The sequence below is a fragment of the Dreissena polymorpha genome, chromosome 2 (assembly GCF_020536995.1).
Source record: "Dreissena polymorpha isolate Duluth1 chromosome 2, UMN_Dpol_1.0, whole genome shotgun sequence".
NCBI classification, from domain to species: Eukaryota; Metazoa; Mollusca; class Bivalvia; order Myida; family Dreissenidae; genus Dreissena; species Dreissena polymorpha.
In genome coordinates, this window is record NC_068356.1 from 94,455,528 (window position 1) to 94,482,820 (window position 27,293).

Here is a 27,293-nt window from a genome sequence, read left to right on the forward strand (position 1 = left end):
TCGTTTTCATATCTTTAATTGTATATCCTGCGTCAACTTCACATTTAAGAGGAGTTTTTGTCGTCGCTTAAGATGACCCTGAAAATCAACAATGTAAAGTAAATTGTAATTCAGGAGTAGAATATACACCTTAATAACCAATATTAAAAAGTCTCTAGCAAATTAATACTCAACGAAAAAATAACAGAATAAACATTCATGGGTCACGGCTCACCATGATCCTTGATAACCATCGGTAAAAGTAAACAACACAGCAACAGTAGTGAGTACACATACCGAATGACTGACCTTAACACCCTGCCCTCCTTCTTAATAGTACCTTTCAAACAAAGAATGGCTAATAAGGGTTTATATATTTGGGGAATTTAAAATGGCCGATTCATGATGTTTAACGAGCGTTAACGGCAATGTCCCTATATAACCCATATATTCAACATTTCTAAAAAAATACACATTCTTGGAGATGTAACATTATAATTATAATTAAATAGTAGATACACAAACAATATTTTAAGGATGAAACTGACGAATTTGACGTGCATGTTTCATGAGAAACAAACAGCAATAATTTACATAATTGAATTACTTTAAATTAATAGCCGGGAAAAAACCCATGTACTTCAAATGGCAGAATATATTACAGAGACAATATGTTAGTTGATTGCCGCGAAACGTATACTTTATGGGAAAACCGAGACTGTCTTCTAGTTATTTGTTGTGTAACTAACCCTTGCATGGCCACGATAAATAAGATGACAGAGACAGTATGTAAATTGCTTACCGATATAAGCATTATTTCATGTCTTCTAATTATTTGTTGTCGTCTATAGTTAAATTTTACCAAAATTCATTTTTACATTGGTCCTTTGCTAGTAAAAATTTGAGGAAGTAATACCTGCACAGACAAAATTGATTCCAGAAGTCGTTTGTTGTTAAATAGTCGGAAAACTAATATTTACATGGTCAGCATTCTTTACAGAGTTCGTTTCCGATTGAACGGCTGTGACACTAATACTTTAACGGTCAGAGTTGTTGGCATACTTCGTGTACTATTGAAATCCTTCCATGGACATCGTTGATAGCGGATTTCGTGTACTAGTGCATTCTGAGAAACTTAAACTTACACATGATGGATTACACATTTCCTCTATTGGTTAATTGCCGCCAGGAATCATATACTTAAATGCATGGGAAAGGTGTTATTACAGAGCTCGTCGACTAGATGATTGCTTCAAAATATTTATTTACCGGGGCACGATTGGTTACAGAGGTCTTCTTTGCAGCATGCCCTCGTACATGGTTTGCCTGAAATAGTTAAAATGCTCCGTTCAATAACCGCAAATGCATGATTACGATCTTGTGTAAAGTGTTAAAAAATAATATTTGTATAAGTGAAAGAACCCATCATTGCTCCACAACCTATCCAAACGTTATCGCTATAGATCTCGGCGTGATCATAGCCCAGGCGAACTTTAACACGCGCGCTGCTGACGTCATAACACGGAAAAGGTGGCCGACATTTTAAATTATTAAATCTAATTAGCTTGAAATGGGGGCCGATATATGCTGTTGTGATAGTCTAAAACGTATCTTACACACGTTGAACGAATTTCACACTGCATGAATTACTATGAAACTGTAAACTTCGGATACTAACGGAGGAACGGTTGTTAACATGCATTTATCACAAACAATCTCGGATGATGAGCCGATGTAGCCATAAAGCACAAAACAGTATCAATGCTTTAGCATTAGATGAGCTTGTAAAATAAATATCTGGAGTTCTGAATTGACATGCACTTTAAACTTTAAAATACCCCAAATTTGTCATACCATTCAATTGAACTTTTGGAACAATTTATTATTTTAAATCAACATAAACTTGCTCTCAGACCGGCCTCTCTATACTTATTTGCTTATTGTATTGTAAGAGACCATTAATTTCAAATGATTTAAATCGATAAAAATGACATTTAAAAAGTATATATTAAACCGGTCAATTTGTGAATCTATAACAGCCCCAATATTTAATATATTGTGTTGATTGGGTTAATATTTAGCCTTTCCCCGGCTCCGAAATGTATTTATCGCTTAATAATAAACGCATATTCATATGCATGTGCTTTTAATGTGCTTATACCTTGATATGTTTTCCTAAACATGAAAACTTTTTTTGATGGTGATATGTCAAAACAATAAAATCCTCCACCTACTGCGTATTTTTTATATTTGTTACACTAACTTACACTCCCTAAAAACACAAATCAAAAGACAATGTACAAAAAGGGTTAAAGAAACATTTCAAATCTCATTGTACAATGTATAAAGTATTTTTTTCGATTGTAATAAACTGTGATGGTGTGTATACAAAAATCGAAGCTGTAACAATAAAAAAAGTTTTGTTCATGCATTCGAAATACATGGATATAATAAAAAAAACATTAATTTGCTTACCATAAGCCATTAACTGCGCGTGTATGGCTTGCGTTGACCTGCAAGTCTTTGAAACAGACGAAAGATATAAACATTTGAACAACCCCCATGTAAAATTCTTTATCAAAGTATCATATTTATCAAATAAGAACTTTTATTCAAAGCGTATACACTTTCGTTCCAAGATAAGAATATCGTTATAAAAATATATTTATACATTTTTTAATTTAACGTGTCATTTAGGAAATCTAAATTGTATCCATACGGAAACACATGTTTATTTACCCGTTCGGGAACACACCGTGTTCTCCAATACGCCTGGTGCCCATCTGCTGATGACATATCTTCTATTTCACACATCTATAACACACCATATACGTGTCAAATAGGGACAGCGTCATATGATAACACAAAATGCTCGCAGGCATCAACTCCTATAGGTTGACTTTAAATACTACATTCACACCTTAAATTAATTTACATCTGGAAGTATATTTGGTGCAATTATTTCTTATTTCTTGAAAATAAACGGTATATTGCGAATAGATAATTACTTAACATAAAGATAAAAACATGAACTTCACGAATTTTACAACCGATTATCCTCGCATGTGGTTTGATAATGCGGCAGGAAATTGAGAAGTGCTATCTTTCATAATTATAATAACATAACATATACGTGTAAATGGGGGCAGTGCCATATTATGACACAACATGGTAGGATAAAAAACGGAATACATGCCATATAAAGCATTTGATTGTCAAACGGTGTGGCATGATTAGAGAATTAGGAACATGCACAGTAGCATATTATCAAAAAACATGTAATCTTCAAACAGAGATTTGTCGTATAATGACACGCCATATAATCATCTAATAAGGACACAATCATATCATCTCACAACATATATGCGTCAAACATAGATGGTACTATACTATAACGCAAAATAAACCTGTCAAACTGGGAAAATACCATATAATAACACAGTGTATAAGTGTTAAACACACCCATTGCCAATATTCCAACTAATCGTCAAACAGGGGCGATATCATATTATACCATAATATATACAAGTCAAACGGTTCCATATTATAACCCAAAATATACCCATATAACCGGAACAATTTCATATAAAAACACAACGTCTACGTGTCAAACATATTTTTTCATATTATACTTGCACAGCTAATACGTGTCACACTGGGCTTGTTTCATATTATTGCACAACGTCTACGTGTCAAACATGGCTTTTTCATATTTTAACACAACTTCTACATGTCAAACAGGGCTTGTTTTATATCACATGTTTAACACAAATCATACGTGCCAAACAGGGCTTGTTTCATATAATAACACAACTAATACTTGTAAAACAGGGCTTGGTTATAAAATAACACAACTAATACGTGTCAAACAGGGCTTGCTTCATATTATAACACAACTAACTAATTCGTGTCAAAAATTAACGGTTCTGTGTTTGAAATAAATGTTGCGCCGTTGAAGAACTGACAACAAACGGCACGTGTACAGTACGAAAACAAATAAATAAGTCTTAGATAGATTTATAATGGAACACGACGCAAAGTTCGGATCTACAAAACAGCTTACAACAGAAATGTCGGTTTTGCGATTAAAAAAATAAACACAATGTATTAATGAATATGAGAACATACAATGTGAAACCTATTGCGACGATATTACCTCATCACGCCCGCAAATACGGATCTTATAACAATCGTCAATGTTGGCCTGTTGTTCACAATTGAAGCACACTGGACCGCGTACAACGGGGCTGATTGGGGCAAATGCTGGCAAAACATGAAATATGTATACAAGATGGTCTTAAATTTGGTCATTAAACATGTGAAACACATACATATATTGATGTATTGTTTTAACTACACACACAATAAACCTGGATTAAGTGTTGATTTATCCGCTCGTCGTTCCATATCACATTTCGCTGTGTGCGTATAATTATACTATAAATATCGCTGTTGCATATACTTGCTCTTCCATATCACATATCACATACACTGGGTACATACTCAGGCAACGACAGACAAAGTTCGCCGTGGCGTAATGGATAAGGTGTTCGCCTAGCGATCGGAAGGTCACGGGTTCGATCCCCACTCGGGCTGTCTATGAGATGCTCAATAATAGTACTGTTATCTAAAATATTGTATACCATACAACCCAACTTACCAGGACATATAGTCTGGCTGAAGGAAATGTCAGATACAAAGAAGGGTCAATATAAAATAGCTCTCTTTCATGATAAAAAGTTTAATTGTGAATCATAAAAACAGCGCGCTTGGACAGATGGCCTAACTGGAGAAATTGTGAATATAAATGCATATAAAGGAGATAAAACATTCACGTTGCGACGTTTACACCACGACAAAACAGACCTCAGAACTTAGTTAAAATAATCCTAAATACAAAAAAAGCAATTTCCAACAATCACGTTAGCATAGTTGAGGCTGTTGAAACACGATATATTAAGAATGCATCTTTATAAACATTATCAAAATAATTTGTATTGTTAACATAGGCAAGTCTTATAGTTAAGGCTAGTAATCAATTGCCAATAACACGCAAACCTTACATACGACAAGGTATGACTTTTAATTCCCCCCCCCCCGAAAAAAAAATTAAAGCTTAGGTCACAACACTGAACATTATACATATTTGTTGATTTTATATAAAAATGCTGCAGTACCGTCGGAGCCACATCCCCCGGCGTTGCAAAGTGTTCCGTTGCAACACTGTGTGCATGTAACGTTGCGTCCGTCGCTTGCCATGACGTTCAGTGGAAGGTCAAGTTCATCTTTGGATCGTTTTCCAATGCCAGAGTCCGTGACGCCGCATTGCTTTAAACATTCAACAGATATAGATTATGTTAAATATTAAATATTAAATATAAAATACTACTACTACACCAACTACTACTACTACTACTACTACTACTACTACTACTACTACTACTACTACTACTACTACTACTACTACTACTACTACTACTACTACTACTACTACTACTACTACTACTACTACTACTACTACTACTACTACTACTACTACTACTTCTACTACTACTACTACTACTACTACTACTACTACTACTACTTCTACTACTACTACTACTACTTCTACTTAGAATACTACTTCTACTACTACTACTACTACTACTAATAATAATAATAATAAAATGAATAATAATAATAATAATAATAATAATATCATACTAATAATAATAATAATAATAATAAAAATAATAAAAATAATAACAAAATAATTGTAAAAATAATAAGAGTAATACTAGTAGTAATGATGATGATGATGATGATAATAATAATGATATTAATTATATTATTAATAATAATAATAATAATAATAATAATTAAAAAAAAAATAATAATAATAATACTTATTATTATTAATGTTATTATTAGTAATAGTATTAGTATTAGTAATAGTATATGTATCATTATTTTGTCATACCTGTACATCACGTCAACCAAGATTGAAACGTAAGGAACCCACAGACGTCACGTAGGAGTCCACATAGCAAATCTAAAATAGGTCATAAAGCATATCTGCATTTCCAAAGTTATATAAACATTCAACGCAAACATTTTAAATTTAGTAAAACAACAACAGTTTAACAAATCTTGATAATTTGTTTTATATATGTTAACCTTTGTTTTACGCTGCGTTGTGAATCTTTGTACTTTCAGGTGTGTCATCCAAATTTTGCATCGTTTACTTTTTCTTTGGCTGCTACTCAATCATAACCATACGCAAGTATAAAATAGTTTATATCCTTCAGTTGATCACGTGACGATATTAATTCAAATGTGATTTTGAACACTTATCTGGTAGTGAGTCTATGTTAATTTTAATTAGTGTTTTCTGTTTTCATATCTGACTTGTGGCTGGTCTTTCTTTTTATGCCAAACCAACCGCTAGGCCGTCTTCGGCCAAAAATCACCAATAGCGAAAACATGTGTGTGCTTGACATAATGCATGTGGTTCATAATTTTATATTAATCGTCAAAAAGGTATAGAATAAATGGAATATTACTTTATTGTCATTTTGTATCAGTCGAGTTGGTTGTGTGAAGCTGTACCGCGTAAGAGGCACTTTTAGACCAATATGATATATCTGGTATATGTTTCAGTGCAATATACAACTTTTTGGTAACAAATAATGCGATCTCAGTAAAACTACACAAGTATGTTTTTCTCAAATCAAAATAAAACATAAATGCAATATCTTTGAATTAACAAAATCGGTTTGCAATTGTGAGATACATCTCTAAAATTTGTTTTATTCGGTGTATGATCGAATATGTTGTTTTCTCATTGATACAAAAATTTATTATCTTACCATTCTTGCAATTAAATAGAATAGTCATCAAACCAAACAAATATGCGCTGTCAAATGTTCCTACCTCATGACTTCCGCAAATTGTGATCTTGTCACATGTGTGCGGGGACACGGCATCATCACAAGCCAAACAGAACTTGTTATCTGTAACGCGTAAAATGAAAATAAGTGTTTCCACTTACCCTACAGACACAAAATGTCGGTGCCGATAGTTATCATTTCTTTTGTTTTATACCATCATAATGAATTAAAATCGCAAAAGTAACGTGTGCATATAAATAAAGATACGTCGCGCAGAAAGTTTGTATTATTCTGTGATTGAGCACCCTTTTTATAGTGGGAAAAGCTTTATAAAAAGATTTGCCGATCTTTCTTAGTATACGACTGTTTGAAGATTTTAGAGGAAACAATGATTTTTTTTTACTTAATAAGTAAACGAATATATATTTTTCAAGACATCGCCTGCCTGGCCGTTGTTTTTAAAATAACAGTTTTATTTATAGATCATACTGCAAAATTTAGCTTACATAGCGAAGTTAATTATAATTGGCACATAGAAATGTGTTTCCTAACTTTTGCCATGCATAACATTTGAAAAAAAAAGCGTGAAAATCCGCAAGTTTCATATCTTATGCACCAACATAATAATGATTGCATTTGTTAAACAGCAAATACACATACAATATAAACACTATCGTGATCGTCGTGCAAAGGTTGATGCAACGAAAAATAAAAGTAATCAAAACAGCATTACAATTGAAATTACATCGAAAACATATTAGATATATCACTCCATGTACAGCTCGTTATTTGGATTTCTTACCGCGCCTACAAGTATAAAGATCGATAGTGAACTTGTTTAAAAAAAAGCAAATTCTTTCGATGAATGTGCAACTTTCTGCATGGTTATACATTAGGTCAATCAATATGACTGTGTTAATTTAATATTGAGGCAAAGAAAACATTGATACAGGATCGCATAATCATTTATTTAATTTAATTTAATTTAATAGAATGAGTTGGAACGTCTGTCGTGGTAAATGTTGTTGACATAAGCGTGAGACTGTTCGTTGACATAAGCGCAAGACCATTCGTTGACACAAGCGTAGGACCATTTGTTTACGCCAGTGTGGTTATATTAGTTGGTTGGTGCGTCGTGGTGTTTGACGGTGCATGATTAGAAGGAGTTGCGGTATCTATGAGATCTGCGCATACATGGAACCAAATACAAACGCATTTAATACTTTACGTCCAGTAAATATCTTATTTATTTATCAACAAAACGTCTGCTACACGAATTCAACTAGTTATTCGGTATAAAGTACATATTCAATAAATTATAATGCCATAATCAACAGCAAATTTCGCGTTTACAAAGGAGACTAAAGAAAGTTTGTAAAGAATCGCAATTTATTATTTTAAATGACCTCATAATATTTTATAACTAACTACAAGTAACGACAACGTCTGAAAAGTTCTAATTTAAAATAAAATTATCTAAATTATACGTGTTGGAGATTACAGTATGCTCAAAAAAGGTATTTAAAAAGTTTAAAGAACTGCAATTGAAAACAACAGATTTACAAATCGTAGATATTTTTTTAAGATTTCTCCACCATGATTGTATGTGTTACGCAACATTTAAATTTCCTTTGATTGTTAACGTGATTTACCGTTCACCAGCGGAGTGTTTTTAATCAAACTATACCAAATTGACTTCATAAAATCTGGTGAAAAATACGATGTATCGGTTCCTCCGAGGAAACGGAATCGATAGTGTCTATGTAAGCATACTGTTTTGTCCATCAGTGTGGATCAGCTAATTGGTTACCTTGATGCCATTTATAATCCATAACGACGTTCGTTTCGTATAAATGTAGTGGTATGAGTTATTGTCCACAACAGAGACATGGTTAAATACCGCTACTTGGTTTCGCAAACAATTTATAGTGAACGCCATGTATTGATTTCGAGTTGTGATGACGTTGCTTGTGTTCAGGATCTACTCGCAACTTATTGATATAACGACACCGTCTTTACGGAAGGAGCCGGAAACCAAATAAGCCCCTGTCTTGATCAAGAACGCTAATATTAAGGTGCGAAACACTAAGTACATCAGTTCCTCCATGTTTGTCAAGGGTGGTTTCTATATAGATCAAGCTTTACACATCTTCCAATGACTCGATTGTTTCAGAATGATGAGCCGATTTCGATCTGTTCATGATCTCCCCTTTAGGAAGACGGCGTGTAGGTGTTTTTCGTTTAGTTCAGCAACATGTGAATCATTTCCTTCTTGGTTGCGCAGCACTTTATTGGGCGCTTGGGGCTGGCGGTATCAGCGGTGAGTTCACAGGAGCTGTCTGTTGAGTAGCACCTGGAAGTCCTAGATCCACCTCCTCTTCTGCCCTTTGTTATTCACTAACAATCGACCGTTCTGATGGAGTACTTGTCCTTCGTTCTGTTTTGTTCTCATTTTTACTTTACATGACGTTTCTATGTATTCCTTGTTTACTCTTCTACTAATGTTGTTTTATCTGCTATTGTTCTCAAGTTGTTGACAAATGTTATTTGTTTTTCTTGCTTCAAATTTCTCTAGGGCATTTGCTAACATCTACTCCTTGTGAGTGTTCGACTTGGGGCCCTGCTACTTTCATTTTTTGCAATTTATGGGCTATCGTCTCTTCTTAAAACAGCTCCTTTCGGGCATGCTGGCGTTGGTTGCACTCAACTGCACACTTTTTCTGCAGTTTCAGTTTTAATCGGAAAACAAGGAGATGCTGGTCGAAAGCAACGAAACCAGCAATCAATGAGTTCTACATTTCGCGGAATTTAAAGATTTGTAAGATTCTGACAATGATGAAAAATCGAATTCTTTGAACCAGTAATACGGCCAAGGACATATGTGCCAGATTCTCGTTATATGATTTAACAATGCAAAATACAACCTAAAACTCGACAAAGAATGCTTCGAAAAACAACTGTCGATCCTGCATAATCCTGAAAACAAAACAAATTGTGTAATGTTTTTGTTGTGGCCAAGAACTGTTCAATGCCGTAATGGCGATATTAAAGGCTATGCTATTCTGGATGGTGTCGGTGTTTGATACAATAGTGGTAGATATCCTAAAAGATGGGCCTCTTTCTGCTTGCAACTGAGTATATCTCCCTCCGAGTATTCAGAAATAAATGACAGCTGTAGTTTACATCATGGACATTCATTTTAATGCAATTGGCAAGCATGATAGGACTCATGTACCATAAGGTAGCATAAAAGCCAGTCAAATACTTTTAGTTGTGCCATTTCTGCGTTTGAACTACGATTATGGAATGGTCGTTACAGAAATATACCAAGTGGCTGAGTTTTGCATTCATTGGAGCTTTAGAGAGTTTGTAAAAAGTTTGTGATCATTGTTCGATATCAATGAAATAAGGACCCAGTGCACTGCTATCATAGCGTAAGATCATTGTGTTTCATTTATCATAGATACAAGTAAACATATACACAAAATTTATGTTCAATGAGAAAATGATTCGTACCTTAAAGTTAATTAGCCACAACTCCAAACGTAAGACCATCTAGACCCCAAATAACAGCATTATAAAATCAAGTTCGCTATGACAAAAATCAAATTAGACCTAACAACCAAGATCCTAAACACGCCCTATTGTATTGTGCGGTGGATAAGGTAAAGCTAGTCCAGAAAAGAAGGGATATTTGTGTTTGAAAGAAATAAAAGTGATCATTTATTAAAGCAGAAAGATTATGCCGTTTATCGCGAAGATCATATAAAGTTTCATCGACGAAAGGTACGTACGCCTTACTTGGACAACTATCGGGAAACGAATGTTGCTTCAATGAATCATTAAAGACGAGAAATAGCCATTGTGTCCAATACTTTGAGACGCCTGAAGTCTTTAAAAAAATCGTTAAGACTGTACCGTTACGTATAAATAGCGGTAAAGAGGCACAGTAAATTGGAGAATTTAAATCGATTATTGTACAAGGGAGGCGACGAAGATTTATCAGAAGCAATTCATGGACGGAAGGTTTAATCAAGGGGGTTAACCAGTTTCGTTCTTCACATGGCAAACGACGATAAAACTGCTTACGCCGAAAAGCAATAAAACCATCTAATCACGACTTATTCGCTTATTGATTCATACAACGATCTTAAATGGTTACACATACTTTAAGATGTGATGGAGAGCTAAAACACAGCTTAGCTTTAAGAACACTGGTAAGCATAAAAAGAAAGATTCTCACGAAGTATGGAAACTTCAATATAGGATTATGCCTCTAAAAAGCGATTAAGTTTGACACATGTTTATTGAACCGGTGATACGTTCGAGAAGCAATTGCAACGAAGAAAGGAATATTAAGTTTGAAAAGATTGAGCAACATTTTGGATGAACGAGAAAATTAACACATTATAAAATAAGACGAAACTGCTATCCCAATGTCCAAAAAGGACACAACACAGCTACCTTTGTTTTAATCACTCGTTGAATCAACAGACAAGCAGCGACTCGCCTAGTTAACGATTCCTTCTGACACTCAAATTATGGCTTTAATGGTAGTTGTATACAAAGCTTGAAAAGAAAACTGTAAGGAGCAACGACTTTTATGATATATGCATTTACTTATTTTAACGTTTTAAAAAAAATTCGACTTAGAAATACATCTACGTTAAAAGCGACGACAGAAACTCGTACTTTAAAGGCGGTACGACGCACACATTCAAGTTACCTTTTTGTTCCGGAAATGGAAGGATGCGTTGATTCATTTCCGCGCCAAAGAGAAATGGAACGAAATTAACTATATGGATAAAGGACTTTGCATATACTCAGACTTGTGCAGGGAAAGCAGTGTGTATGGATTAGAACGGCCTGGTTGGACAAAACAAGCAATGGTCGGTAGGAGTATACGTGCAGAACCCCATTTCACGTCTCGGTCGGAAAACAGAAATTTGATCATTCGAATTAAGAACGTGGACGTGCCAAATCCTAAAATCATGGTCGGACTATTTCGATGGAGTAAACTTGAAAAACGTCGTTGAGAAAAGTCTAATCATGATGACAATAAGTAAAAACGGGAAAACATCCTTAACCGATCCGGAATCAGTTTTACAATTGTAGACAAATAAACATTGCACTGCAGGCGGTCGTACGTTTGGAACAAAACAACAGATCAGCCTGAATCGGCGCTTGAAAGAGACGGCATAAAACAAGACGATTGTGAACGATTTATAAGTCCGAACGTGCTGAAAAAGGAACATTTATATCGTGTTTAATAAGACATATTTGATATCAAGTATTTTCTGTATATTATAAGGGAAACGGATGTGGTTGTTAGATAAGCTGGGACAAAGTTGAATGGTAATAATTGCAAGATGCTCAGTAAATACTATGCAATTTACGGATCGCCACTCTTGCAAGGGTTCTGGTCGTCAGGAAAACCTATTGATGCAATGAAGTGTATGGTCAGCCATTTTGACTAGGGTTGAGATTAAAAAGATGCGCTAAAAAGGCATTTAACTGCATTCGCCGCATTTTTTAGCGTTGTATTTTCAAGGTTTAGCTAATAAAACAATGCAATCTTATTTCTGCCATTTAACAAGGGTTGTGGTCATTAAGAATCGATGAGAACACAATGCAATGTATGGATGTATTGGCTGCCATTTGGCCAGTTTGGTCGCAATAGTACGCTGTGAAGACGACTTGACGTATATACCGTTATTGATAAGTGTTGTCACACAGATGCGCTGTAAAGACAATGGTTGTTAAGTGCTTTAAGTGCCATTTCGACAGGGTTTGAAATTTGAAAAAAAAAGTTTTATTAATCGAGATCTTTACGTATGTGTATGCTAAGGGCCATGATGGCCCAGAACGTCTGCTGTACAAATATTGTTTTTGCAAATTATCTTTATTTTCCTCATCGGTGAAATACGGCATAATTATGAATTTTTAATTGATGTTTTGTTTTGGTCTTCTTTAAAATGAATTCGTTATCCATGCTAGGAGAGTTGCCCAATTTCAAAATTAACAAAAGGAATCCGTATTTTTATCAAGTACGTGCACGATTTTCTCGAACCATTGTTGTTTAAGTAGTTGTGTAATACTTTACTTCAAGGTAAATGCAATTTGTCAATAATATTCAACATGTCTCAGATAAAAATTAGTGAAACGGTGACGGGCATTGTTTTAGGCCTTTTGAGATGCAAATGCAGTTATAGAAGCAGTCAAAATGAACTGAAACACATGGGCCATGCTTCTTTGGGCAGTATACGGAATATTCGACATGATGCTACTTTACAGCGAAATGATAGATAACAATTATTTGTATTTGTAAAATAACACATAACGGGAATTGTACATATTAATGATTGAGTGTGCTCAAACGTTCATTGATGTAGTTTAAAAATTTCAATTTTAATGAAACATTTGTCCGTGAAGTTTTAGCTAACGGCCAAATTTGTCTATTAATATATGGGTAAGCTCATATCTAGTACTGATTGATCTACTTCATAATTTTTCAGATTATTATTTTACATTTTGTTGGTTAAAATATAGGTAACGGGAATTCGTGCCAATCAATATATGGATATAATGTATTATTTACTGATTTAATTATGTGATTTTATTTATAATAAGGCCTTTATCGGTGTGGTTGTATGTGACGGACCTTTGTTTTATACATTCATGGGTGAATTTGTATTCTTATGATTATTCAGGTATAGATAAACCTTATAGAAAACCTTACGGGAAACGGGCATTATTTATAGATGCAATTGTGTGATGGAACTTAACTGCTTTATTTTTGCAAGCAAATGATACTAATGCAAAGGTTTATTTGAAATATTAATTTTTAATGTTATTATGTTCAGTAGTTGGTTATAATGTTGGTTAAATAATGTATGACCCATTACATTTAGGCCGTGCAGTCCGAACAGGCTAATCAGGGACAACACTTTCCGCTTTTATTATATGTTCTGTTTAAAAGAAGTCTCTTGTTAGCAAAAATCTAGTTTGGGTGGAAAGTTTCGTACCGGATTAGCATGTTCTGACTGCAAAGGCTAATATTGGACGACACTTTACTCACATGCATAAAACCTCTTTTAACAGAGCACGGCTCATTTCCAAAGACGGTTTAATTAGACTAGCCGATCTGTCCGCTTCAAGGCACAGCCTACTTACCGCCACTGTTTTGGTGGCCGGGTCTGCATTTGCAATGGTAGAAAGGCACTTGCGCACTCGCGGTACATGTTCCGCAATTTAGACAAGGAGAGGAATCACAGTGATTTGCTTATCGACATAAAAAACGTCAACATTAGGGCAGTACATGTAAGGTAAATTTATTTGAATTATATAGATAATTAACATAAACTTTCTTGGCATATCAAGCTTGGTTATATTTATGTTAAGTGTAATTTTCAATTAGGTGAGATATCAATATTCGCTTTGATCACCGCAGTCTTATGTCGGGTTTCTAATCGATGTACAATAGTCAAACGTTCTTTCAATGGCATGATTCATAATGCACACTAACAATTCGTTTCAAAATAGTGCATTCTGTTAACAAAAACTGAAATTTTATTTCTTACTCGTTCACACATTATTATTACAACATGAATTGCTGGTACATCCACATTGGTGCCCAATGTAACCGTTTAGACACAAGCATGTCAATTACGGTTTTGTGTTGCTCTGCTTACAAGTACCCTCGGTGTGGCAGAGGTGTGGATTCAAGCGCGAAAATCGTGCCGTGAAGGGAAAGATATAGTATAAGATGTAAACACTAATACTTTAGATTTCACATCATGCAGAGCAAGTGAAAATACATGTGTAAATGTAAACAATTATAATGAGATGTAACATAGGGAAAAGCAAGTGAAAAAAACATAACTAAATAAAAATCTCAAAATAAGATTTGCCATCGTGAAAAGAAACTTGGAACATAATCTCAAATGTAAGTACTTGGGTTCATTTTTTTCTATATGTTAACACTTAATTCCGAGCTTTTACATCAGAAAATGAATTGAGAAGTCATTCTCAAATTAAAATGTAAGCGCTCCCAATACATGTTTGTAATCGGGCAAGGCCAATGAAACTATATTTTTAATTAGTCGACTAACGTTGAACAGTTTACAGTGCGTAAAGTTAATAATAGTGGCACTAACTTCTGACAATGTCAGCATTTAATTATCCCAATTATTTTGTATGTAAGGAGGTGTATATGTTTCAAATTAACATTTCAATATCATACCATACCTTGATCTTTTTTACATGATGTTAACTTCGTGAACTTTTTCTACATGAACTAAAATTTGGTCGAAGTAATAGCTTGTAGTAAACTTGATAATATAATATAGAAAATTAACACGGACAGTTAAATGCGAACACTATCGTATTAGCTGTCAGGCTAACGCATTGGTGAGTAAACGCGCTTATCACCTAAGCGACCGCGGTTCAATCCTGATCCCGTCGCATGTGACGAATAAAAAACACTTTCCACATCCATTTTTTAACGTATGCGCGATAGTGCTTGTTTTCTTTCCTTCAGTATCTTACCATTGTTTTAAGGCAGTTCTAAGTTAAATTGATTAGCAAAGTTTTCTTCAGTTTTAACTTTCTATTTTATTTTTTGTGCAACATTGTTGAAATGATGAAAGTCGAAATGTATGTAATTGTATATTTTAAGCAGAATTCTTAACTGCGATAGTCTTTTATAATTCCAATATGGAATGGCAATATACATTTGACATTTTGCAATTATTTGTATTGTTATAATCATGTATGTATATTGATGAGACTTAAATAAAGATAAAGATACACATGTTAAAACACACGTTATATCACTTTACTAACCCAAAACTTCGCAAACACGAATCAATGACTGATGATAGACAATGAAGATTTCACACCTCAAAGCAAAGGATAAGTCGTTATTGAGATGACGTAGATCAACATTTTAAAAACCTTCACTACAACACATGTATGCTTGCATGGGCGTACACTATAGGAATCATTTGTGAGGTGTATAATCTCGTGCTTACGACATTGCTTACATTTGTTAAGTTACATGTCTGTAATTTTAAGCTATGGCAGGACATTACACTATTTAGAAATATGCACATAAACATTTGTTTCAGTACTTGTTATGGTTAATTGTCTGCCTTTGAATTACAAAAGCATCCGATTAAGATGTATGGTAGATAAAATCGATTCTCAACAGTTCATCTTGACATTTTACATATCATCAACATAAGTTATGCTTTACCTTCGCAGTCGGTACCACTGAAGCCGTGTGTACAATTACAATGGTATGTGCCATGATGCTCCACGCAAACACCGTGATTTTGACAAGGATGACTGGCACACGGATGTGGTACTTAAGCATAATCATGATATTCAGCAGATTATATGATGCCATGTTTAAATTACGATTCAATAGGAAATAACTTAGACTTAAGCAGCAAAACAATTGTACATACAATATATTACATGTAAAGTGGTTTGTCTAAACTTATGGACTAAACACATTCAGTACTTATTCAATAAGCGAGCTAATGAATCTCTTGAATTCGATACATATCTACTTTTAAATAACTGGGAGACCCGAGCATTTGCTATTTATACCGCGTGTCACAAGGCTAAAAATTATGTTGTTGTTATCTTACTTTTTGTACACTTGAAAACAATTATGTGCCTGATAAGGGATTAATCATTCGTGAGATCGACGTTTTGCTTGTGAAGCCCTCACGGTCGTTCAAAAAGTCAAGCGCAATTATACGAGCGTGGGCCCGACGATGACAACGTGTTCATACTCATAGTATAACTCTATGTCTTACAACAAACGGAGTTTGTAAGGAGTTGTATATGTTTAAATTAAAATTGCAATATCATACCATACCTTGATCTTTAACATGGTTTTAACTACGTAAACTTTTTCTACATCAACTTAAATTTGGTCGAAGAAATAATAGCTTGTAGTTAACTTGATAATACAATATAGAATATAAACACGGACAGCTTAAATGCGAACACAATCGTTTTGGCTCTCATGCTAACGCATTGGTGAGTTAACGCGCTTCTCACCTAAGCGAGAATGATTCAATCCCCAATCCCGGTGCATGTGAGTGTGTTAGGGGTTGAAGCCCAACAAGCCGGAAAACAACATTTAAAATCGATCAAAGTGTACTGTTGGAAAAAACAATTATAATTCGAAATTGTCCTCAACCTGTGTGATTCTAGGAAGACTATTAGGTAGGATTGCTGGGACACACTCCTGATCCTAACAAAATGCAGCCTCGTGCGCGGATTGACCTCATAAACTTAAAAATACACACGAATACCGTGTGTTTTGCTTGCATCGACATTGACATATAAAACGATGCACATGGTGTCGTTCCTAAAGTCTATGTCGTAATTTGGCGCGACGTCGCATGACGTCGCTGCGCGAACTGTAACGTCATTATAGACGTCACTACTATTGTTGTTGTTATTGTTGCTTTAACGTACAAATAAATAGGTCGAACCTGGATTGAATATACGTTTTTTTCAAGTACATTTGCAATAACTATACGATCGCCGACATTGGTGCCGTGAGATAAAAGTATACGAGAATGAATTTGCAAAAACTACAAACGCTCCGAGATGGCAATAAACGGGTTATTCAGCGATATTTGGACACTCTGGCAGACGCCTATACGCTATCGCTCATGGAATTTATTGCCACACTCGACGCTCTGGAGAAGAAAATTACGCAAGTTTCGTTGCTCAACGAGGACATATTGTCAAAATTGGATACAGAAGGCATTGAAGAGGAAATATTAGCCACTGACGCGTACATGTTGGAAATCGACATCAAACTTCGCACGTTGCGCACGGTACGAAGTGAGAAAGAGGGCGGCCTCCAATCTTCAAGTGTCGTTACAATGCCGCGATCCGAACTTTCGGTTCACACACCAAGCGCCCACTCCGCGGAACCCATCAGTGAGAAACATGCACAACTAAACCTACAGAACAACAGCCAAACGCTAAGTGATATTTCGTATGTTTCCAACTCTTCACAGTACCACCGACTTCCGAAACTCTCTCTGCCTACATTTAATGGTGATATTTTACAATGGCAAACATTTTGGGACTCGTTTGAAACAACTGTGCATTTAAATACAAATCTATCGGACATTCAGAAGTTTAGCTACCTGAAATCTCTGTTGGAATGCGACGCGTCTAGAACTATTGATGGTTTCGCTTTGACAAACGCTAATTACAAACGGTCTATTGAACTGCTGAAAGAACGGTATGGACAGCAACACAAAATCACCCACGCAATTATGCAGGCACTGCTTCAATTACCGGCTCCTCTCTACAACCTGCAGAGTGTTCGAAGTTTTTATGACAAAATGGAGACACACATCCGGAACTTGGAATCCATCGGCCAACAGCAGGACACGTATGGCGATCTACTTGTTCCGGTTATATTAGAGAAGCTACCGGCAGACATTAAGCGAAACCTGGCCCGAGAACGAGGAGATACTAACTGGAAGCTGTGTGACCTCCGCCGCGCTATCTACAGAGAGCTCGACATCATGGAAGCCGGAAGTGCATCGTATCCGAAAGTCGCCCAGTTCATGAAAACTGCGTCATTCTACGCAGGGACGAACCACGCTAATAAGGCTCAATTCGACAAGAGCGAATCCTTGAATGTGAAGAAACAAACATTTTCTTGTCCATTCTGTCACGAGAAACACAAACCCACAGAATGTTCGAAATATTGCAGCCCTTCCGAGCGAATAAGCGTAGTCAAAAAGGACAAGCTGTGTTACAATTGTCTAGGTAAACATCAAGTTTCACTTTGCAGATCGCGTGGTCGTTGTCAGCAGTGTCACCGGAAACACCACACGAGTATCTGCAACGCCAGCAGCGATGACAAAATTAGACATGAAAGCACACCGGAAACATCGTCTTTGAGACCGGAAGCTACTGTTTTCCACTCTTCTATGAAATACCCACACTCTGGTGTTCTTCTAAAGACGGCAATTGCTACTGTAGGTATCAAGGAGACGGCCGTCGATGCAGCTATCCTCTTCGACGAGGGCTCCCAGAAGTCTTTTATTACGCAGCAGCTGGCAGACCAACTTCAACTTCCGGTTGATGGTATTGAAATGTTGAACATTGCGTCATTCGGTGGAATCACAACGAGAGTCCAACACGTAGATCGCAGTACAATTTACGTGAAAACAGACGACAACGGAATGATCCCATTGAGCGTCCTGGTTGTTCCAACAATAGCGAAACCCATTGACACAAGCCTCGTGTCAGTTGCAGCAACATTTCCCTATCTCCGACGGTTGAAATTAGCCCAACAAGTCTCAGTCGATTCAATGCTAGACATTGCCGTTCTTATTGGCGCAGACCACTACTGGGACTTGGTTGAAGACACTGTCATTCGCGGGAACGGTCCTACAGCTGTGAAGTCAAAGCTAGGCTACCTACTGTCGGGTCCTGTTCATACGGGGACTACATCAAAAACAAAAGGCAAGAGTCACATGATGAACGTGATCGCAACCCGCCCGCCGAACGACTCAATACTTGAGCGATTTTGGAAACTTGAAAGCATGGGTGTCACGTCAGATGGTCAGGACCAGAAAGAGCTGGACTACATACAAGAGTACCAAGACAAGTGCATTGCATTTCGTGACGGACGTTATGAAGTCAAATTACCATGGAAACAAGACCACGCACCATTACCCACGAACTTTGAAATTGCCCTAAAGCGGACAATGGGCACTATTCATAGACTCCGTCGTGAACCAGAAATGCTTCAACAGTATCATGAAGTTATCAAGGAACAGGAAAGACGTGGTTTATAGAGAAAGTTTGTGTCGATAAGGAGTCACCGTCTCAAACAGTTCACTACATTCCACACCATCCAGTACGGAAAGACTCATCTACAACCCCTGTTCGTGTAGTCTATGACTGTAGCTGCCGAAAGTCTGCAAGTCACCCTAGTCTAAATGATTGCTTGGAGTCAACCCCGCCTCAACTGAATGACTTGACAACGCTGCTTGTACGATTTCGAATGCACAAGTATGCCGTTACTACAGATATAGAAAAGGCATTTCTGCACGTCGGCCTCCACGAAAATGACCGAGACATGACCAGATTTCTTTGGTTCGAAGATCCTTACGATACACAGGATAAAGTCGTAGTGTATCGCTTCAAAGCTGTGTTGTTCGGCGCGACCTGTTCACCTTTCATTTTGAACGCCACACTTTTAAAGCACCTACGCCAGAACAAAGACTGTAACGCTGTAAACGTGATTGAGCGTGATCTTTACGTCGATAACGTCATTTCGAGTTTTGAGTCTGAAACGGAAGTGTTGAAGTATTTTCATGAATCTAGAACGTTGATGTCAAAAGCTGGCATGAACCTTAGATCGTGGTCGTCAAACAGCGAAGCACTTCAGAAAGTAGCTTTACGGGAAAACGTCCTAGATGAAGAAGACGTCACCAAGGTTCTCGGTCTACGGTGGAAGACGGAAAGTGATACAATGCAGTTTGTCATAAGGAACATTCCAGAAGTACCTGAGGTCACAAAAAGAATGATACTGAAGTTTTCGTCTCAGATCTACGATCATCTTGGCCTACTCAGTCCTGTTACAGTGAGGGCTAAGATTATGCTGCAGGATATTTGGAAAGGAAACTATGATTGGGATACGCCTCTGCCATCTGCTATTCAAACATCGTGGTCCAACATTGCTGCTGATCTCAACACGGCAACGGAGATGACAGTCAAACGCCAGTTCCTATCCAGCACGGATAATGGCAAAGAAACGAAGTCACCAAAAGAGCTTCATGTGTTCGTTGACGCTAGCATGAAGTCATATGGTGCGGCAACATACGTATCGAATGGGACAGGTACATGCCTAGTGATGGCGAAAAACCGGGTTGCACCGCTGAAATCGTTGACATTACCACAATTGGAACTAATGGCTGCCTTAGTAGGGGCAAGGTTAGCTGCACATATTCAGCAGGCAATTATGGCGGACAAGATAACGTACTGGTCTGATAGCCAAATTGTTCTTCAATGGTTATCAAGTACAAAGGTGCTGAAACGATTTGTCGCAAATCGAGTGTGTGAAACTAAACAACTGACTAAATTTTATGAATGGAGATATTGCCCTACGAAAGACAACCCTGCTGACCTCTTGACACGCGGGATATGTTCTGAAAACCTTTTACACAACAGGTTGTGGCAAGAAGGTCCTCGATGGCTAAATGACAGAGGTCGTTGGCCGACATGGATTCCCAGCAATTCGCATGTTAACACAGTAATGAACGAGCCTATGCCAACGCAACAAAGAAGTGAAATCTTGAACTCAAATATTTTGAATGTGATTGACATAACGAGATACAGTTCATACAAAAAGTTACTTCGTGTGACAGCATTTGTACTGAAGTTCGTAGCAAGATGTAGACGAGAACTTGAACAGAACGCATGCAGTGGTTTGTCAGTACAGAATGTATACAAGGCTGAAACCCTATTGATTAAGCATTGTCAAGAAATGGAGTTTCGAAATGAAATTACTAGCTTACATTCCGGACAAAGTAAATTACCACTAGTAAAACAACTCAGTTTATTTCTGGATGATCGTGGGATTCTTCGATGTCGAGGGAGAATACACAATGCGCCAGTTGACGAAGACGCCAAATTTCCGTTCCTGTTGCCTAAGAAGCACGTGCTCACTCGACTCATAATCCAGGAAACACACGCCCGCCATCTTCATGCAGGAGTGAATGCTACAGTAACCCATTTACGACAGAAGTTCTGGGTTCCCGCGATCCGTCAATGCCTACAAGCCACCCTTCGCCAGTGCGTCACATGCCGCCGCGTTTCCGGGAGACCATATGTGGCCCCAGACACACCCCCATTACCGAAGGCAAGAGTTCAAGATTCTGCGCCATTTACAGTAACAGGAGTGGATTTCACTGGCGCTCTTCACATTAAACAGACTACCGGAAGTGACATGAAGGCCTACATATGTCTGTTTACATGTGCTGCAACGAGGGCTGTTCACCTAGAATTTGTTACCAGTCTGTCAACACAATCATTTCTTCAAGCGATTAGAAGATTTACAAGTCGGAAGTCTTTACCTAAAATTATGATTTCTGACAACGCCACAACATTCATCGCAGCTTCTAGAGAGCTTATGAATCTAAGATATTCAACCTTAGTTCAAGACACACTGAGCAACCTAGGAGTCGAATGGCGATTCATTCCCCAGAGAGCCCCTTGGTACGGTGGGTGGTGGGAGCGTCTTATTGGACTTACTAAGACAACCCTAAAGAAGATACTCGGACGTGCCTACATCAACCTCGAGTTATTACAGACGATCATTACGGAAATCGAGGCTGTCATTAATGATCGTCCTTTGTCACACACGTCTTACGCAATCGATGATCCGGTTCCTTTGACGCCTGCACATCTACTTTACGGTCGTCGCATTACGTCACTTTCGCATGGTGAGACTTCTTGCGTCACTGATGGACTATGGACACCAGCGAGCCATGACACTATACACGCTATGGCTAAGAAGAGAGCGCACATCATCCAGCAGTTCTGGGGTTGCTGGAAGAAAGAGTACCTGACAGCCCTTCGTGAGCGACATCGTGTATCCGGAACCAACGCCCAGACGATTCGGGTAGGTGATGTCGTCCAGATACATGACGAGACATCGAGATGTGATTGGAAAATAGCTGTAGTGACTGACGTGTTGACCGGAAATGATGGACTTATTCGCGCTGCACGTGTGCGCACAAGCAATGGTCTGTCCACAAATAGACCTATAACAAAACTATATCCACTCGAAGTGAGCGAGTTGACAAACAATACTCAGTGAAAATAGTGTAATACGATAGACATTGAATAGTGTGGTGTAATTTCTAATCAACATTGACATGTATTATAAAATAGTGTTTATGTTATGTTAATATTATGTAAGTATTCACTTTGCTTTCTTTGCGCGGCCCCGAGAATGTCGTAACTTGGCGCGACGTCGCATGACGTCGCTGCGCGAACTGTAACGTCATTATAGACGTCACTACTATTGTTGTTGTTATTGTTGCTTTAACGTACAAATAAATAGGTCGAACCTGGATTGAATTACGTTTCTTTCAAGTACATTTGCAATAACTATACGATCGCCGACAGTCTAATATACAATTTTGATAATTGTGTGAAATTTCTTTCCGCACGAAATATAGAGAACATTTGTGATTTGCGGCCCCCTTTATTGATGGGATTGTTACTAGAAGGCAAATGAAGACATCCTATTATTTTGATGTGAACATGTCAAAGGCGTACCGCATAGGTAAAAGCACTTAGACATACAAATTGTTTCCGCACGTTTTCTATAGAGCGCTTTGACATTTTGATTTGTTAAAATTGCGAAGCTGTAGTTGTTAGCATTCGTAAAAATCAAAACGTATGTTCCACAAACGATGTAATTATCTTTGAAAAGCTGGGTAGCATGAAGCAAATACAAATGTATAATCAAACCCGCGACATTTTTGAATTGATGTACTGATGCAAATGACAAATCATCTGGAATCGGGGTATTTTTGCATGATATGTAAGGAAACCGTTAATTAAAAAGTCATGACAAGTTGTGACCAGTTCATACCTGCTGTTGTTGCGTGTGATGCATGCGCCCTAGTGGTCGTCGGGAGGTGGGTAGAATGTGGCGTGCATATTCGGGTATGGTGAACGATGTCTTCGGTGCAGTCGTTACCGTTTGGACACGGTTGCGACTGGCAGAAGCTCTGGACTGTAAGAAAACGGACATGTATCAGATTGTTACTTAATGATCGCGGACCCTTCGCTTACTTGGAAATTGCGCAGATTCTGGTTTCTGCACAATGTTCGGAGACCCGAACCTGGGGAAAAGTCAACTTAGCTTTGAACCGATTGAAAGGCTATCAGAACCGCATACTTACATCAAATATGTATATATTAAAATTAAAATCATACTTATAACATACAATAAAACAGCAAGCAAATTAGAAGCGGTGTATATGAAGCGGGTAAATTCATTGTTTAATGGTCCCGTGTAAGTCTATCAGAGCAATATTGGACGTATTTCCGGTTAGACTCCAAGAAAGATAAGATAAATGAGAATGCTTTCTTTACACTCATGATCGCGTTAAACGTTAATTATACACGTTTTCATTCGCAATGTATTTAACTAATCACGACAAATATCAAATACAATACAGAAAATGCATAGTTGTTTCTTTGATCTATAAACATATAATGGATTGAATATAACTAACTTAAAATTAACGTTTTCAAACTATTATTAAATCTGTATCCCAGAATATGCTGTCCTATTTATAACTGAGCTTCCTTTACCTTTATCAATGATATTCAGCGAGGTATGCCGATTAGAAAAATCGAGCTATCTCAATCGGACTGGCTCAGTCTTTTACATAGGTCGCCATTGTGAACAATTTGTTCATGGTATGATAACTTAGACGAGCTGCTTCGCAGCATCGTCAATAAAAGTGGTTCAGTTAAATCATAACACTATTATAACACATACGCATAACGTCATGAAATAAAGGTTTCATTTTGTCAATTTGATTATAAGCACCAACAATTGTGTGCATCATATATTTATAAAATATAATTATCCCCACGCTTTTAAAAGCGTGGGGATATTGTTTGGTCTCCATCTTTCTGTCCGTCCGTTCGGCCACTTTCTCCTCCTACACTATTAGCACTAGAACCTTGAAACTAGCACACATGTTAGCTATGAGCATATGTGCGACAGTAACGGCGACGGAATTTTCAATTCTAACACGGCACGCGACTTGTTGTCAATAAACAAAGAAGGAAATCAAGTGTGGGTTATTCTGCAATAAACTATGGGCGGAGCTTAATGGTTCGAAAATAGTTCCGAATAAAGAAAGAAAATATTGCAGTAAAATGCACGTGCTAAATCCCGCTCTAAAAGAAATGTAATAAATGTAGCATGTATATAAATGTAATGAAACAACAAATTGTATATTTGGTGATTAGTGGCATAACCACGCCTGCAACGAATGTTATTTGTTAAAAAACATAATTAAGAAAACATTTATAGCATGTCAGCTTTTCAGTAGCATCAATAAACGTGACGTCATTTAGTTTCTACGATTGTTGTTCTCAATGAAAGTGACGTCATTTCCAAAATATTTATGAAAACGACGTAATATGTTTGTACAATTCAATGACGTCACTTTTTATGAACTTTGTACTAAGAAGGGCGGAGTATTGAAAAATATAGTTCAAGTCCGAAAGCTTGAACCAAATCCATCAGAATCGTGTTAGAATCGAAATAATATTTTTCTATGATGGTTTGTTGTCGAATAACCCACAGTAATGAGTATAGATGCGTGTTATCAAATCACTCGTGCTTCGCACTCGTGATTTAATTCCTACGCATCTATACTCCTTACTGTGGGTTATTCGACAACAAACCATGATAGAGAAATATTATTTCTTAAATAAATGGGAAAAATAGGTAAAAAACCCATTTTACTAACAACATGCGACGCAGATGATAATAACGTTTGACCCAGGGGTCAGATCAAAATTCCAAATAGTGCAACGTCGCAATATGCTCATAGCTTCTATGTGTGTAAGTTTCAAGGTTCTAGTCCTAATAGTGATGTAGGAGATAGTGGCCGACCACGCCCACGCAAAATTTTGTTTTAACACAACTTCTTCATTTATTCACCAATTGACTTATACTGGGCACCTATCCAAATATAATCTAATGTATTATTTTCTCAATCAGCATCATTTCACTGAACTACATGCACATTTTTAGGTAGGCTTTCCGTGCTTTAAAAAAAAATTGATTTTTTCAAAACCACCTCCATGATCGGCTTGTGCCCAGTTTATTTGCATCCCTGGTGTATATTAAAGTTCCATAATTCATCCAGACTTCCAAATATTGGAATGCAGTTGGTGTGTACAGATGCAGGAAAGGTGTTTAAAGTTTAAACAAGATGAAATAAGTATTCCTTTACAGACATTTATTTTTTATAACTTGTTATCGTGGAAGAGCGCCATGAAATGTAAGTGGTTTCAGCCAAGTAGAAATTGGGTTGGTTAAAAACAAAGTGTCATAAAATTCAACATAGTATTATTTAAGTAATATGTTGAACTTAGTTTTTATAGATACACTATATACAGCAAAAATACCAAGAAATAGAGAGATTTATCCTTTACTTTTTAAATAAAAATAAAAATGCAACATGCATGATTCGTATTTTCAAAAAATTGAAGAATGGGCATACAAATTGCAACATATTTAACAATTAACTAAGTTTATATGCTATATTAAATCAAATTAAGTTAGAAAGAAAATAAAACGCGTCGCAAAAAGTATGCGTTGTCGGCAGGATTCGAACCTGCGTGGGAAGATCCCAAAAGATTTCAAGTCTATCGCCTTAACCACTCCGCTACGGCAACTTTTACACAGGCTCTTCAATCTTCGAAGAAATCTCGAGAAATCATTATGGGTGCGCTACCTTAATACTGAACATCTCTTATGACAACACGGTCAATCTCGACCATCCATGTCCTAATTACCCACCCCAGGGCCATTGATAAAGAAAAGTGCAGCTTGGTTTCCGTCCTCTTTAAACTTTATCAAGAGGTCCACGAGTACTACTTCCCAGTACCCCCATTTTTTTTTCTTACCCAACATTTTTCGTTCCCAATTTTTGTTCGTACCCAAAAAAATTCGTACACAATTGTTTTTTCTTATCAAATTTGCTTCGTACCCACAATTTTTCATACCCATTTTTTCATACCCAAATTTTTTCGTTTCCAAATTATTTTTTTGCCCAAATTTGTTCGTACCAAATTTTATTTCGTATTCATTTTTTTTCGTACCCAAATATTTTTTGTTCCCAAAATTATTTCGTACCCAAATTTTTTTTCTTACTCAAATTTGTTTTCGTATCTATTTTTTTTCTCATACCCACATTTTGGCGTACCAAATTTTTTTTTTTAGTAACCAAATTTTTTTTTGTACCCACATTTTCTTTCGTACCCAATTTTTTTCGTACCCAAATATTTCTGGGGGCATGATTTGTTCCTACCCAATTTTTTGTGTACCCAAATTTTTTGTGTACCCAAATTTTGTTCGTACCCAAATTTTGTTTTGTACCCAATTTTATTTCGTACCCACATTTTATTAGGTACCACAGTTTTTTTCGTTACCTAGTTTGTTTCGTACCCAGTTTATTTTTCTTACCCACATTTTCTTCGTACCCATTTTTTTTGGCATAATATTTTCGTAGCCAAAATGTTTTAACATAACTTCTTTATTTATTCACCAATTGACTTCAAATTAATACTTAACATCTCTTGTGACAACAAGGTCTATCTCGACCATCCATGCCCACA

General features: G+C 36.7%; 1 protein-coding gene and 1 non-coding gene across 9 annotated transcripts in view; both read right to left on the reverse strand.

Annotated features, from left to right (window-relative positions):
* Window positions 1–27,293, reverse strand: part of LOC127868109 (sushi, nidogen and EGF-like domain-containing protein 1) — a 44,336-nt gene continuing 17,043 nt past the window's right edge. For all 8 annotated transcript variants that reach the window (XM_052409720.1, XM_052409714.1, XM_052409717.1 and 5 more), the window contains 9 exons: window positions 16,105–16,215; window positions 6,892–6,971; window positions 5,939–6,010; window positions 5,157–5,307; window positions 4,136–4,242; window positions 2,719–2,793; window positions 2,455–2,500; window positions 1,249–1,305; window positions 1–78 (listed from right to left, as the gene is read on the reverse strand). In XM_052409720.1, the coding sequence (XP_052265680.1) occupies window positions 5,951–6,010; window positions 6,892–6,971; window positions 16,105–16,215 (251 nt within the window). In that variant the 3' untranslated portion in view covers window positions 1–78; window positions 1,249–1,305; window positions 2,455–2,500; ... (2 more) ...; window positions 5,157–5,307; window positions 5,939–5,950. The remainder of the gene's footprint in view (window positions 79–1,248; window positions 1,306–2,454; window positions 2,501–2,718; window positions 2,794–4,135; window positions 4,243–5,156; window positions 5,308–5,938; window positions 6,011–6,891; window positions 6,972–16,104; window positions 16,216–27,293) is intronic.
* Trnas-uga (transfer RNA serine (anticodon UGA)) lies at window positions 26,270–26,351 on the reverse strand. The gene has a single exon. It is a non-coding gene; the product is annotated as a tRNA-Ser (tRNA).